This window comes from Amblyomma americanum, chromosome 7 (assembly GCF_052857255.1).
Source record: "Amblyomma americanum isolate KBUSLIRL-KWMA chromosome 7, ASM5285725v1, whole genome shotgun sequence".
NCBI classification, from domain to species: Eukaryota; Metazoa; Arthropoda; class Arachnida; order Ixodida; family Ixodidae; genus Amblyomma; species Amblyomma americanum.
In genome coordinates, this window is record NC_135503.1 from 139,166,288 (window position 1) to 139,180,537 (window position 14,250).

Here is a 14,250-nt window from a genome sequence, read left to right on the forward strand (position 1 = left end):
CTTGCCTTGCCGCCTAGCCTGATTCGGTTTGAAAATGGCTCAGCCGTCGTCGCTACCTTGAACACTTCTCGTGAACCTCTAGTATTATTCAAAGGCACTTCTTTTTCCTGCACATTGGACACGCACCCGGTTTCCCTCGTCGTGCTTACCGCACCCTCCTCCTCGTCGCCTCCCTCCGCGGATGTTTCTCTCTCCGTCCTCTCTGCCACCATCATTCCAGAACTCCCAGTGTCGCAACGGCAAGAGTTACTAGATTTGCTTCTCAAGCACCAGGGATTTTTTTATGTGGCTTCCTCTACCCTGGGCCAGACTTCTGTGGCAGAGCACCGCATCGTGACCGACGGTACCTCGGTTGTTCGCCGCCGACCGTACCGCGTTTCCTTATCTGAACGCAAAGTTATCGAGGACAATGTGAGTGATGTGCTCCGCCGAGACATTATTCGCCCTTCCACCAGTCCTTGGTCTTCCCCGGTGGTTTTGGTGAAGAAGGATGGGTCAGTGCGCTTGTGTGTTGATTACCGTGCCCTCAACAAAATCACTCGTAAAGCCGTTTACCCTATGCCCCGGATTGATGACTCCCTCGACTTTTCAAGGAGCTGAGTACTTTTCGACCCTAGATCTCCGTTCTGGTTATTGGTAAATCCCCATGCATGAAGCCGACAAGGAAAAAAACGCGTTCGCTACTCCTGACGGCCTTTACGAATTTAAAGTTATGCCTTTTGGACTGTGTGACGCTCCTGCTACTTTTGAACGCATGATTGATACAGTCCTTCGCGGCCTGAAATGGAAAACCTGCTTATGCTATCTGGACGATATTGTTATCTTCTCTTCAACTTTTCGTGAACACTTAGGCCGCCTCGATGAAGTGCTCACTTGCCTCGCTTCTGCTGGCCTTCAACTAAATACGAAAAAGTGCCAGTTCGCCAGGATGGAAATCACAATTTTAGGCCACCTCGTCAGCCAGGACGGCATTCGACCCGACCCTGACAAGCTTGCCGCTGTCCTGAACTTTTCCCGTCCCCAGCACACTAAACAACTGCGTAGTTTCCTCGTTCTGTCATCTTATTTTCGGCGCTTTATACGAAATTTTGCGACCATTTCCGCGCCATTGCATCAGATCCTCACTGCTCACAGTGCTTTCGTTTGGACTGAGCAATGCGAAAGTGCTTTTCAAGCATTAAAGCAAGCTCTCACCTCCGACCCTGTCCTTGGCCATTTCGGCGATGCTGCTCCAACGATTCTACACACTGACGCTAGCGGCCACGGCCTTGGTGCTGTTCTTCTGCAGCGTGATACTACTTCTCGCGAAAGAGTTATTGCGTTCGCCAGCCGCACTCTGACACCTGCCGAACGTAACTACACTATCACTGAGCAGGAATGTCTGGCCGTCGTTTGGGCAGTGCATAAATTTCGCCCCTACCTTTACGGTCGCCACTTCACGGTCGTCACAGACCATCACGCTTTGTGCTGGTTGTCTAGCCTGAAAAACTTGACTGGCCGCCTTGACCGCTGCGTTCTTCGTCGCCAAGAATACCGTTTTGACGTCACCTACAAGTCCGGTCGAACACACCGAGACGCCGATGCTCTTTCTTGTTGCCCTCTTCTGGGCTCTTCGTGTCTGTCTTCAACTCCACCTTCCACATCTCACAGCACCTCCTCATCGTCGCAAGCTCTTCAGCACCACGTCGCACTCCCCTGCGTCGCATCTGACGATTTAAATGACCTTGTATCGAAAGAACGCAACGATGCGTATTGCCGCTCCCTAATCGGCCGTCTCACGGGAGCTTCCTACCCTCCTACCGCTCGGTTGCGTCGGCAGCTTGGCCAGTTCAAACTAGAAAATGATGTGCTCTGCCGCTACGTTTACTGCCCTGATGGCACCCGCTGGGTTCCCGTGGTGCCACGTACACTTCGGTCCCGTATTTTGGAGGCCCTCCACGATGACGCGACAGCCGGTCACTTAGGTTTTCAGAAAACGTATGCCCGCGTCAAGAGCCGTTTCTTCTGGCCTGGTCTTTCCTCTGGCGTCGCTAAATACGTCGCATCTTGCCCGCTCAGCCAGCGCCGAAAACGGGCGACTTCACCTGCCGCTGGACATCTGCAGCCTCTACCATGCCCCGCCACGCCGTTCGCCGTCGTCGGCATCGACTTGTATGGCCCGTTTCCTCGCACTACACGAGGTAACCGATGGATAGTCACTGCCATCTACCATCTCACACGCTACGCCGAGACCGCAGCCTTGCCTGATGGTTCGGCGCCCGAAGTTGCCTCCTTCTTTCTTCAATCCATCATGCTCCGCCATGGCGCCCCTCAGGTGCTTCTCAGTGACCGCGGCCGGACGTTCCTTTCGACCGTTGTTGCCGAAGTTCTGCAAGCTTCTTCTACACTTCACAAGATGACGTCCATCTACCACCCCCCGACCAATGGTCTCACAGAGCGGTTCCATCGCACCCTCTCAGATATGATTACTATGTACGTGGAACCTGACCACCAGAATTGAGACACAGTCCTTCCTTTCGTCACTTTTGCCGACAATTCCGCGTTGCAACGAACCACTGGTTACTCCCCGTTTTTCCTCGTGCACGGCCGTTCTCCCACTACCCTTCTCGACGCCTCTTTCTTCTCGACGCCTGCGAGCTCCTCACCGTCTCTCCCCGAACAATTTCTCTCCCGCGTGGCCCGATGCCGCCACCTTGCTCGCCTGAACACTCACGCCTGCCAGCAGGATCGCAAGAGTCACTACGACATGACGCACTGCGTTGTGTCGTTCAACCCTGGAGACGAAGTCTGGCTTTCTACCCCTCTGCGGATGCCTGGTCTTTGTGACAAGTTTCGGCCTCGTTTCATTGGTCCCTACTTGGTGCTCAACCAAACTTCACCAGTGAACTACCGCGTCACCCCTGTTGATCCTCCCCCGGACCGCCGTTACCGCGGTACTGAAATTGTCCACGTTTCCCGCCTGAAGCCTTTCATTCAGCGCTTTGCATCGGACTAATCGCGGCCAGGCTGGCCGCTTCTGACCGCGCGGGTAATTAGTATTGTTGTTGTTGTTAGCCTATAAAAAACAACAACAACAAGTGAGCACTTTATGCGCTTTCGTCGTCGTCGCCGCTCTGGCTGCGACTTCCTCTTTTCATGCATTGTACATTCCCATCGTCATCGCTTGGTGCTCTTCGCTGGGAGCACGTCTTTGCCAGCGGGCTGGAATAAAGGTCTCCCTTAAAGTCTTCCCTTACAATACTAATACTAGTAAGCAGCCAACGCAGTCGCTATCTTGAAAAAAAAAGACAAACAGCAGTTCCACCAGCCAGTACTTAGGTACAGTACTTGGCTTGGAATAGTGGGCACGTTTACTGTTGGCTCAACGTATCCAACTAATTTCCTTCCGCGGCAGTGATAGTGACCAGTCTTCCTTATTCTCCTGCATCCACTTCCTAATACTAATAATAGTACTAATACTAATACTAGTAAGCAGCCAACGCCAGTCGCTATCTTGAACAAAAAAGACAAACAGCAGCTGCACCGGCCAGTACTTAGGGACAGTACTTGGCTTGGAATAGTGGGCACTTTTACGGTTGGCTTAAGGTATCCAACTAATTTCCTTCCGCGGCAGTGATAGTGACCAGTCTTCCTTATTCTCCTGCAGCCACTTCCTAATACTAATACTAGTATCAATACTAATACTAGTAAGCAGTTAACGTCAGTCGCTATCTTGAACAAAAGAGACAAACAGCAGTTGCACCGGCCAGTTCTTAGGGACAGTAGCAAGAAGCTTACGCTAGGTAACTTGTGCGTGTAATATCAGAACGGGAATTTATAGAGTCTATTATACAGTCTATTCGTACTCTTCCTATCCCTATCCCTTGCTCATTCCTCAACTCCCCCGTTACGCATTCTTCGACATCTTCACTCCCCCCCCCCCCTTTTTCCTTGCCTTCTCCGTTCAGCCCTGCATGCCGGAGTTTCATTTCATTTATTGAACCCTCAGGGCCAAAGGCATGAAAGAGGGGAGTGGTTACAAAACAAAAATACATAAATAGATACAATGCATATTACAGAACAAGTATTATCATTCTCCTATTATACAATGTTAGCTAGTGCAGAACGAAAATGCTGGTTATCAATTATGTCGACGATATGTGCGGGAAGGCGGTTCCATTCACGTGATGTACGAAGCAAGAAAGACTGAAATGCCTTTTTAGTGTTACATGATTCAATGCCAACTTTGTGACGATGATCAATGCGATTTGACACGTATCTGGGGGACGAAATGAGGGAATAGCGAAGCGTGGGGTGATGGTATAGTTTATGAAAAAGGCTCAAATGAATTGTCTGGCGGCGGGATGCTAAAAGAGGTAAAGAAAGATCAGCTTTCATGCTTGCCACACTTGCGGTACGGTTCAAGTTGGAAAGTTGCCTCCAATCTAGCGCTTATCTGAAATATCCTCTTCTCTCCTGCCCCGTTGCCGTAGAACCCCTCATATCCGTACCCCTCTCCTGCCAAAGTGGCGGAACTAGCTAGGATTTGAGGATCCTTGCGCAATATCTCCTCGACGGCTAATGCTCCATCGCTATAGAGTTTTACAGCGACAGCTGTTAAACGCCCGTCCCTGGCCTCCGCGTCGCCGACGTCGCCGTCGGCGTAACCGGGGGGTGCGTTACTATGGTTACCAAGGCAACGCACCCACCGGTTACCATTGCCCCCCGGGTATTGTTGTCATACCGCATGACACCACGTAGGATGTGTTAATGCCTTTATTGATGCAATGCGTCTGTTTGTGTCTCGTTGTCGGATGTCACTTATCTCACGGCCAACCTGGGTCGCATAAGCCAACGGGTGGCCCTGCTTTGAACAGCCGCCTTCGAAACTAAATGCCTACACAACTATCGCTGAATCTCGTGTTACGCAGTCGTAACCTTCCTGCGATTTTTTTTTCTCTCTCTGACTCTTCACACTTAAACCGGAGCAATACCTTATGCATGTGGTTAGTCTTAAACCTCCTGTCAAAACTTAAATGGGATTCTCCCTCTTTTTTGTTGGGGATATTTTCATCACGGTATAAAACAAAGGAGGGAAAATCTCACTGGCACCCCGATCAGACGAGGCAACCAGATGACGTAACAACAAAAGTGGGGCGCGGCAGAGGTTGTACACACAGCTATGGCGTCTTGTGGCGCATCAGATAAGCAATACGCAGTACGCGCAAAAAAAAAAGCTGACGAAAGTAACTCTGAGCAAGCAGAACCAAAGCTTGGCAGGGCCTTTGTTTATATCTAGTTGCTGAGAAACTGCGCTGTACTTTTTTTTCATAGCGTCGAGCCAAAATTTTTTAGAGTTCAATTCGCAATCAAGATCACGGATTTGTGTTTCGTTTAGGTTCGCCTCCAGTACAGGATTCTGTAGTAGGTCAAATGGCTGTAACTAGATGACACGTGTTCGAATAATTGAGGTGGAGCTGCTCGTGAACAAGCATCGCATCTTAGAAAAAAGGTCAAAATTTAGAGACAATGAATTTGCTTTGCGTGAGGATTTGTCATTGCATATTCGTGCAGCGAGAAAATGACTACTTAACTTTACGAGAGGAAAATAAGCACCGTTTCAAGTTTGAAGTCGAGAAATATCTTCAATGCGGCTCACGCGATACCTCGCAATGCAGTTCTATCGACGTGATAGCTCGCACGGTCCGCGACAGTAGTTATCAGCAGCACTCCACGTCAGAAAAGAAACCCGCTCACAAACTAACGCACATAACTTTCCTTCCCTAAGTCTTTATGCTGCACTCTATGATTAAAAGGAAGTTCGCTAAAGCCCGCTGAAGGCATGATCTTTCCAACTTCTAAAGAGGAGATGTCCAGTGCAAATTCAGAAATAGTATAAAAGGCAGGTGGATTGTAATAACTCACCTTTTTGTCCTGCCTTCTGTGGGAAGGACATCGCACCGGTTTCAGTTAAAGGAGGAACACACTCAGCAAACAACGAGACCGCGCACATTTCTTACCACAACGTACAACTTGGTGCCCGGCTTGAAGCTTTTCTCGCTTCGTGCTGTCAATATCAGGTAAGGCGAACTGGTGAAAACGGCCTGCTCATTACGCCCGGTCTCGTGGATGCCCGTGGCCTCCTCGGTGACGGTTGCCTCGACCACCAGGCGCGCGCTGGTGCGGAACAGGGCGTTCACCTGTCCCTCGCCCAGCCGGGACACCAAGTCGGCGCGGTTCAGCTTGTAGGTGCCGCCACCTGCCTCTAGCTGCAGGGTTGGCCATAAGGCAAAAGATAGCCACTCGATATTTGCAATTTATTCTAAAAACAAAACGTTCAATTAAAGGTGTATGCTAAGTTCGGCTGCTGCTCTTTCTGCGACGCATCCCGAGATCAAGTACTTCTTGTCTGACTGAGGCTATGAAGGTTAACACGGGAAAAAATGTGGCAGCACAGTATGAACAAACGATGTAGTTATATAGCTATTACAATAACCTTTTGGTGGCACAACACAGAAAATATGATAAGGAAGTAGTTACCTTTTCACATACATTCAAGCGCAGTCATACGGCTACAATCGAAAGCTATAGAGCTTCCACAGAATATTCGTAGTTGAAGAAAAATTCGTCCTTGTCCGGAGCGCGATTTTTCTTCAACTACAGATTTTATGTCGGAGCTCTATAGCTTACCTTTACAGCCGTAAGGATGGGCTTGGGTACTCCTTCATTACGCATCCGCTCAACCTTAGGTCCTCTAAACAGTGGACCACAGGGGAGAAATTGTCAGAGTATACTATCAGCAACAAATGAAGCGCGAACAAGAAAACTGAAATGCAAACACTAAAACCGTAACATGTCAGCTATAATGGCGATAAAGTAAACCCAGGTTGATTAACACTTCTAAAGGAGGGTCATCGCGCCTTCGGTGTAAAATTAACGTGCGCTAGTACTCACATCTTCCCAGCTAAGGTGATCTCATTCTGCTGCGCGTGTTTCACTTGTCTTGATCGCGTTTCGTTTGCTGCTGATACTACGCAATAACACAGTGCGTTTTTCGCCATGCAGTACACATACATTGTCCATGACGTAAAGTTGTCACGCACATGTCTTAGGCATACGATGTCTGCGTTTTAAAGGAATCGCTTATGTGAAACATATGCCGCGCTTGGTGCGAGACGGAAGGCGCTGGGTTACTGCCCGGCATCGGTCTCTTCTAAGGCGTTCTGTCTGCGGCGGGTCAGTGGTTATGCCGAATGTCGCTTCATAGAATGGTTTGGCTTGGTTTATCGGGGTTTAACGTTCCAAAGCGACTCAAGGCTATGAGGGACGCCATAGTAAAGGGTTCCGGAAATTTTGACGACCAAGGGTTCTTTAACGTGCGTTGACATCGCATAGTACAGGGGCCTCTAGAATTTCGGCTCCATCGAAATCTGACCACCGCGGCCGGGACCGAACCCACGTCTTTCTGGTCAGCAGGAAACCACTAAAACACCGCGGCGGTCCGGATAGAGGGCTGGATACGGCCGCTGCACTTTGACGGATGCGAAACGCACAACACACACGTATGCTGTGCGATGTCAGTGCAAGTTAAGGAACACCCAAGTTGTCGAAATCAATTTGGGGCCTTCCACTATGGTTTCCCTCATATTCAACGTCCAGCTTTGGGTCCTTAGACGCCACATACCGTACCATAGACTTCATACACGCTACGAAAGTCTCCGTGTCGTTAAGGATCCCTACACGCATATTGTGTAGACCCAGAGGTGGTTCAGAGGGTAATTTCGCGGCATGGGTTTTGGCACTCGAGAGTTCTTTCATGTGCGATACGCAACGCTGCATGCATCAAACTTGCGAGCAAACGGAGATTTATCATAACGTGAAGCATGCGATTCAAATTTTCCATCCGCATCTTACAAGCGCACAGCAGATGCAGGCGTTACGCAGGAGTCCAGTTTCCGTCTAACGCGAGTGGCACGCGTTCTAGATTATGGTAGCGAAATATTGCTTCCAGATTAATTTAGAGCGCCTGGGGATGCGTCTGCGGAAGCGTCTGAAATTGGCATTAAGAACACTGCCTTCAGAGTGAAAACTGGGCGGTGGCAACGCCTTTACTTTTTTTTCTATTTTACATCTACTCCGTCACTAGTGCCGGAGCTTTTTTCACTATAAACACGCTGATGATCAAGAGTTCAGGCGTTTCATTGTTTTTCTTTGGCTTCCGACTGGATACGGCATATTTACAGCACAAAAATTCAAGGCTGTAGTTACCTGGGGATAATTAGGGAAAAAGAAGGACGTAAAAATGGCGCGATTGTTAGGTGGCTAAATATTGAGTCTTCACATCGCGCAAATCGGTAGCGAGACAAGGACTGATGTCCCGTACCTGTTTCGGCTTGTTGCTCATGCCGATCTTTGTCAAGTCGCCGACATCGTTCTTGACGAAAACCTTAAATGACACGAAACCACGGACGGGCTGCTGGTTGAAAAACCTGTGGGAAAAAAAGCGGAAAGCGCCTCAATATTTTCTGAGTTTAAGCCGCAAAGACAGCATCGCAGGAGAGAGAGAATTTTTTTGTCAGAAAAAACAACTTTGGCCGCAGATGCGCCGCGGAGCTGCCACTCTGTGCTGCATGCCGTCCGTCCTCATGTCAGCCTACACCTGGCTGCAGCCGATCAGAGGCCGAATAAGAAAGCGTGAGCCATGCGCAAGAAGAGAACGTGATTGGCCGACGTTTATTTTCGCGCATCTCACATTCGCCTTGGGCGAGCCCTTCGGTTTATTCTTGATAAAGAAAAAAAAAACGCATGGCGGGTTATTAATTTAAGGCTTGCTGGCGGCGCTAACTTCACGACAGGGGAACTCTGGACTTTTATTTCTTTCATGATTACTCTGAGGTGATTCAGTGGCTGTGCCGTCATCTTCGGTCTGATCGTACCTGATATTCCGGCAGCGATAGCGGATCTTTTTTAACGGTAGTGCTATACAAATGACAGCGTACTGAAGTTTGAAGCAGATAAACAATCCGTGATGGATTAAATAAATCCAAAGGCTTAAACGCAGCCCATAGCTCAGATGTTGCTTTAGTGCGTAAAAATGCATTTATGTTTTTAACTAGTCATCGAAATTATTGCGAGGTGCGCGCGAAGACGGATAAACTAACGGCTGCGAACTCAGCCACGCAGCATGCGTCGCATCACTTGAAAAATCCTTTCGCAAAGACCGCTACGCCTCGACAGTGGACTACGATTTTTGTAAATCGCGTTGCGCTGCGAAATAATATTTGCAATTTCAAGCCAACTGCCATTTTTCGCTGCATCCCGCTTCCTGTGCCTGAAGAAGCAAGACAGAAAGCACCGCCTATTGCAACACTGTGGCATTCGCTTACCTTCGGAAAACTAGAAATCCAAGACTTACTTTGCACTGACATCAACCGTAATGTTGGCAGAATCAGGCAGAATGGAGTCGGGGGTGCGTATTTGCACCGAAAATCGTGGAAGTACTGGAACAGAAAATTATATCTTTATTTATTTATTTATTTCATAATACTGCAGGCCACTGCTTGGCCCAAGCAGGAGTGCACATATAATTTTACATAACCAAAAGAATAAAGTTATTCAATATTAGCAGCACACGGAAACCAAAAGAATAAAACCAAAAGAATAAACTTATACAATGTTAGCAGCGCACGGATACCAAAAGAATAAACCAAACGAATAAACTTATACAATATCAGCAGCACACGTATACATAACATACATATAATCAATATTAGCAGGTAAATAGACGATTTAACGCATCAGAAAAATTTTGCGAGGAAAAAACAGATTCCGGCAACGAATTCCAATCTTGCACTGTTCTAGGGAAAAAACTGTATTTAAAACTGTTAGTTTTGGCGAAAAGGGGAGTAAGCGAATGTTCAAGAATGTTTGCATATAGAAAATGGGCATTTTTCAGCTTATTCCTAAAGCCATCCTTTTGTTCCACTGCAAGGCTGACAACTCTGAGAAAAGTTCATTTAATAAGCTCCGACCATTTTCAACCATTTAAATGACGCCCCGGGTATTTCTCCTAAACGCTCCTGTTGATCAAAACAAAATTACAAATATCTTTGCTTTTAAGGAAACCAAATCTCATTTCCCTGAAAGCCTCCTTCATAAAGCGCTGTTTATTAAATTGCAGGAACAAAGAGTAGTTTTCAACAGTCCCGGAAGGGAGCAACTGATTACGATAGGAAGCGATGCGTTGGAAGTGTTAAAATAATACGTTTAGTTAGGGCAGTGACCGCAGATTCGGACTACGAGAGTTAAATAACTAAAGGAATAAGAATGGGGTGCAGAGCATTTGGCAGGAACTTTCAGATGATGAGTAGCGGTTTGCCAATATCCCCGAGAGGCAACTGCATTTTACCGGTTCGCCCATGGGGCAAAAACGTGGAAGCTAACGAAAAGTGTTCAACGGAGTTTGAGGACAACGCACCGAGCTATGGAAAGGAAAATTACAGGTGTAACATCAGGGAACAAACGCGAGCTTGTCGTATTCGTGTCGCAATCAAGAAGGAATGGGCATGGGCAGGGCATGTAATGTGAAGTCAAGATAATCGATGGTCGCTATGGGTAACCTAATGGATTCTAAAAAAATGCAAGCGTAGCAGGGCGCGGATGAAATTACGAAGTCTGTAGGGCTAATGCTGCCGCAGCTGACACAGCAGAGTTATTGAAGCGGCCTCTGTCCTGGAGTAAGCGTAGTCAGACTGATGACGACGATGATGACACTGGGTCATGACGATTTTTTCTTCACATGGCTTAACCCCGTTCCCATAACTGAGGACAGGTGACCACTCGTGTACAATGATTTTGCCACAACTAAAGCCACCACTGACGCCATTCATTACGCTTCAATAAAGAAAAATCTGAATCATTGTGATCTGGAGAAAGAAGCCACTGAGTGCACAGCAAGAAGCTGACACATTCCTTGTTGGAGGCAACTGATGCTGCCTCTTTGTCTTGACTGTCTGAAAAGACAGCAACTCGTCCTTCTGACTCTGTGCCTTAGTCTCAAAGTGTCGCGCCGCTATTAGGATAGCCCCCAACTATGTAGGACCATCTACGCGCCAAATAAGCAAGGCGTGCTTCATTCATTCGCCCAGCTGGCGTTGTTCGGCGCCAGCTTCTGTGCATCCATTTAGACACACTGTGAGCACTGCATGTGCATACAGGAGTGGGTTAATAAGAAGAGAAAAAAATGCAAGCACAAAAATTCAACAAAACGGTAAAAAGCAGCACTGAAAATTAGAAACGAGCTCAATGAAGCGTCGCTGCCATTATACGCGTGAAAAATAAAAATATCAAAAGCAACATACACGTCTCATATTCGAAATAAGAAATCCGTTTTATCGGTGAACACCACTGATGTGGTATTCACAACGTCAGGCGGCAGCGCTTTCCATCACTGTATCGCCAGTTAAAAAAAAATTAACCTTATCATGCTTTCAACCAATGAGCCTAATGCGCAATGCATGTTTTCGGAAAGGTCGTTTAAGGTAACCATTCTTCTCTCTTTTTGTATGGCTACAGTAAGCAAAACAAGGTTATTTCGTAGATCTCACGCGCCGGAGGTAAGCAAGAGTCGGTATGCATGCGCAGAGCTGTCACGGCACAAGTACCGTGAAGGAGATGAATCGGAGAGCCAGGCTGTGGATTTTTTCCAGGTTATCAATGAGATATATCTGTTAAGTATTTCACAATATGCTGCTTTATCCAGGTATGGGACGGATAAACTTCTTGTACGATGACAAATTGGTTTCAGGGGATGCCGCGCACGTTTTCTTCTTAGAAACAATTAGTTCCGTAGCGTGGCTTTTTGGGCCTGTTGGTACATAGTTCCAATACACTGTAGCGCAGCAAAAGACGAGGACACAAGATACGAGAGACGAACACCACGAGCGCTAACTTCCAACAAATTTTATTCTCCAGAAGCATCACATTTATACACCAGAAAACAGTAATGACACGTGCGAACAGTATCGATTTCTTAGAAAAACGAGCTCTTTATCTGAGAGGAGAATGGAAGGTGTGCTTACACACGAGCATCCTGACCTATTTATCTTTTCGGCTTCAATGATTTCGCGCGTTAATCTTTCTCAACTTTTTCCTATTACAAGACTTCTATCAAAGAAAGGCTTACAGGGTTTTGACTTGCATGCGAGTATGTGGTCAACCAGCGATCCGCCTTGCCCGTTTCTGACGTTGCGAGCGTGTTCCATCAGGCGCTCGTTCAGACATCTCCCCGTCTGGCCGATATAGTGTTTCCCGCATGACAAAGGAATTTGATATACAACACCTTCAACGCACGTGACGTAGGGCTTCTGGTGCCTAGTTGCGCATCCGCGCGCTTTGTTGGTGTTGGTTTTTCCCAGTTTGCACAACGTTGCAAGTTTTTTCGGCGCCGAGAACACGACGGTCGCATTCGCTCGTTGACCAATTCTTTTTAAATTGTGGGAAATCTTGTGTAGATAAGGTAATACAACAAGGTTTTTCCGTTCACGAGGAACTGGGTTTGGATTACATTGATTTTCTGGTTTCATTCTCTTAACAAGTTTTTCTGCAACAGAAACTTGAACATGGGAGGGGTATCCGGCATTAGTAAGCCTCTTGGACTGCTCTTGAAAACTATCGGTCATCATGTGCGGACAAGATTTCTGGAGAGCATTCCAAGAGGCTTACTAATGCCGGATACCCCTCCCATGTTCAAGTTTCTGTTGCAGAAAAACTTGTTAAGAGAATGAAACCAGAAAATCAATGTAATCCAAACCCATTTCCTCGTGAACGGAAAAACCTTGTTGTATTACCTTATCTACACAAGATTTCCCACAATTTAAAAAGAATTGGTCAACGAGCGAATGCGACCGTCGTGTTCTCGGCGCCGAAAAAACTTGCAACATTGTGCAAACTGGGAAAAACCAACACCAACAAAGCGCGCGGATGCGCAACTAGGCACCAGAAGCCCTACGTCACGTGCGATGAAGGTGTTGTATATCAAATTCCTTTGTCATGCGGGAAACACTATATCGGCCAGACGGGGAGATGTCTGAACGAGCGCCTAATGGAACACGCTCGCAATGTCAGAAACGGGCAAGGCGGATCGCTGGTTGACCACATTCTCGCATGCAAGTCAAAACCCTGTAAGCCTTTCTTTGATAAAAGTCTTGTAATAGGAAAAAGTAGAGAAAGATTAACGCGCGAAATCATTGAAGCCAAAAAGATAAATAGGTCAGGATGCTCGTGTGTAAGCACACCTTCCATTCTCCTCTAAGATAAAGAGCTCGTTTTTCTAAGAAATCGATGCTGTTCGCACGTGTGATTACTGTTATCTGGTGTATAAATGTGATGCTTCTGGAGAATAAAATTTGTTGGGAAGTTAGCGCTCGTGGTGTTCGTCTCTCCTATCTTGTGTCCTCGTCTTTTGCTGCGCTACAGTGTATTGAAACAATTAGTGCTTGCGTGCTTTTGCGAAAGGGTCCGTTACGTTTACATATCATCTTAATGGGTCCATAGATGTCAGTCTCAAATATTATACTCACCTTTTTTCTGTCACAATGGTACCCTTTAATCCCGTGAAACATTCAGAGAATCATTTTTTGGCGTAATGCTGATAATGGTTTGTGTACTTATTTGCGTCCCCTTTTTCTAGGCATCAGTCAGTATTATTGTTTACCTACACGTTTAATTTTATCTGGTCTTCAAGGCATGCGAGATACTGGATATTCTGTAAGCTTAAGCCGTTAGGCGCTATGTAAGACAACAAACGACGACAGTTCATGTGCACCGTTACGCCGCAATACAGAGGTGTTTAACTGTTTAAAGACTTGGCAACAGCCAGAAACTCTCTAACACCATCGGTATAGTCAATAGCCTCATTGGCCTGTCACGTTTATGAAATCCACTCACCATATTTTTCCACAGCGAAAGTCGTTGTCTTGTTTTGCTCAAACTGCGGTGCAGAGCAGGAGAAAAAAAAAACGAAAGCCAATGTTATGCTTGGTTTTCTTGCCAAACCATGAACACCTCACATTACTGCAGCTATGCGCGTTCAGGTAGCAAGCACCGAGTCGGTGCCCGCGCTAATGCTTGACGTTCTTTCCCTGAAGGCAAGAAGAAAGGTATGCAGAAGCAGGCATCGCGAAGGCGTGTCCCATTTATTTTGTACTCAAAAGAGCGAGGCATGTCGGCCCCCTTGCGGTAGTAGTTGGCGGAGCATGGAAGCACAAAGAG

General features: G+C 47.1%; 1 protein-coding gene across 1 annotated transcript in view; it reads right to left on the reverse strand.

Moving 5' to 3' along the window:
* LOC144096617 (complement C3-like) overlaps positions 1 to 14,250 on the reverse strand; it is a 178,717-nt gene that overhangs the window by 141,235 nt on the left and 23,232 nt on the right. Inside the window, exons 6-9 of the mRNA XM_077629433.1 lie at positions 13,927 to 13,969; positions 9,395 to 9,479; positions 8,363 to 8,468; positions 6,000 to 6,248 (exon numbers count right to left, since the gene is read on the reverse strand). Of these exons, the coding sequence (XP_077485559.1) occupies positions 6,000 to 6,248; positions 8,363 to 8,468; positions 9,395 to 9,479; positions 13,927 to 13,969 (483 nt within the window). The remainder of the gene's footprint in view (positions 1 to 5,999; positions 6,249 to 8,362; positions 8,469 to 9,394; positions 9,480 to 13,926; positions 13,970 to 14,250) is intronic.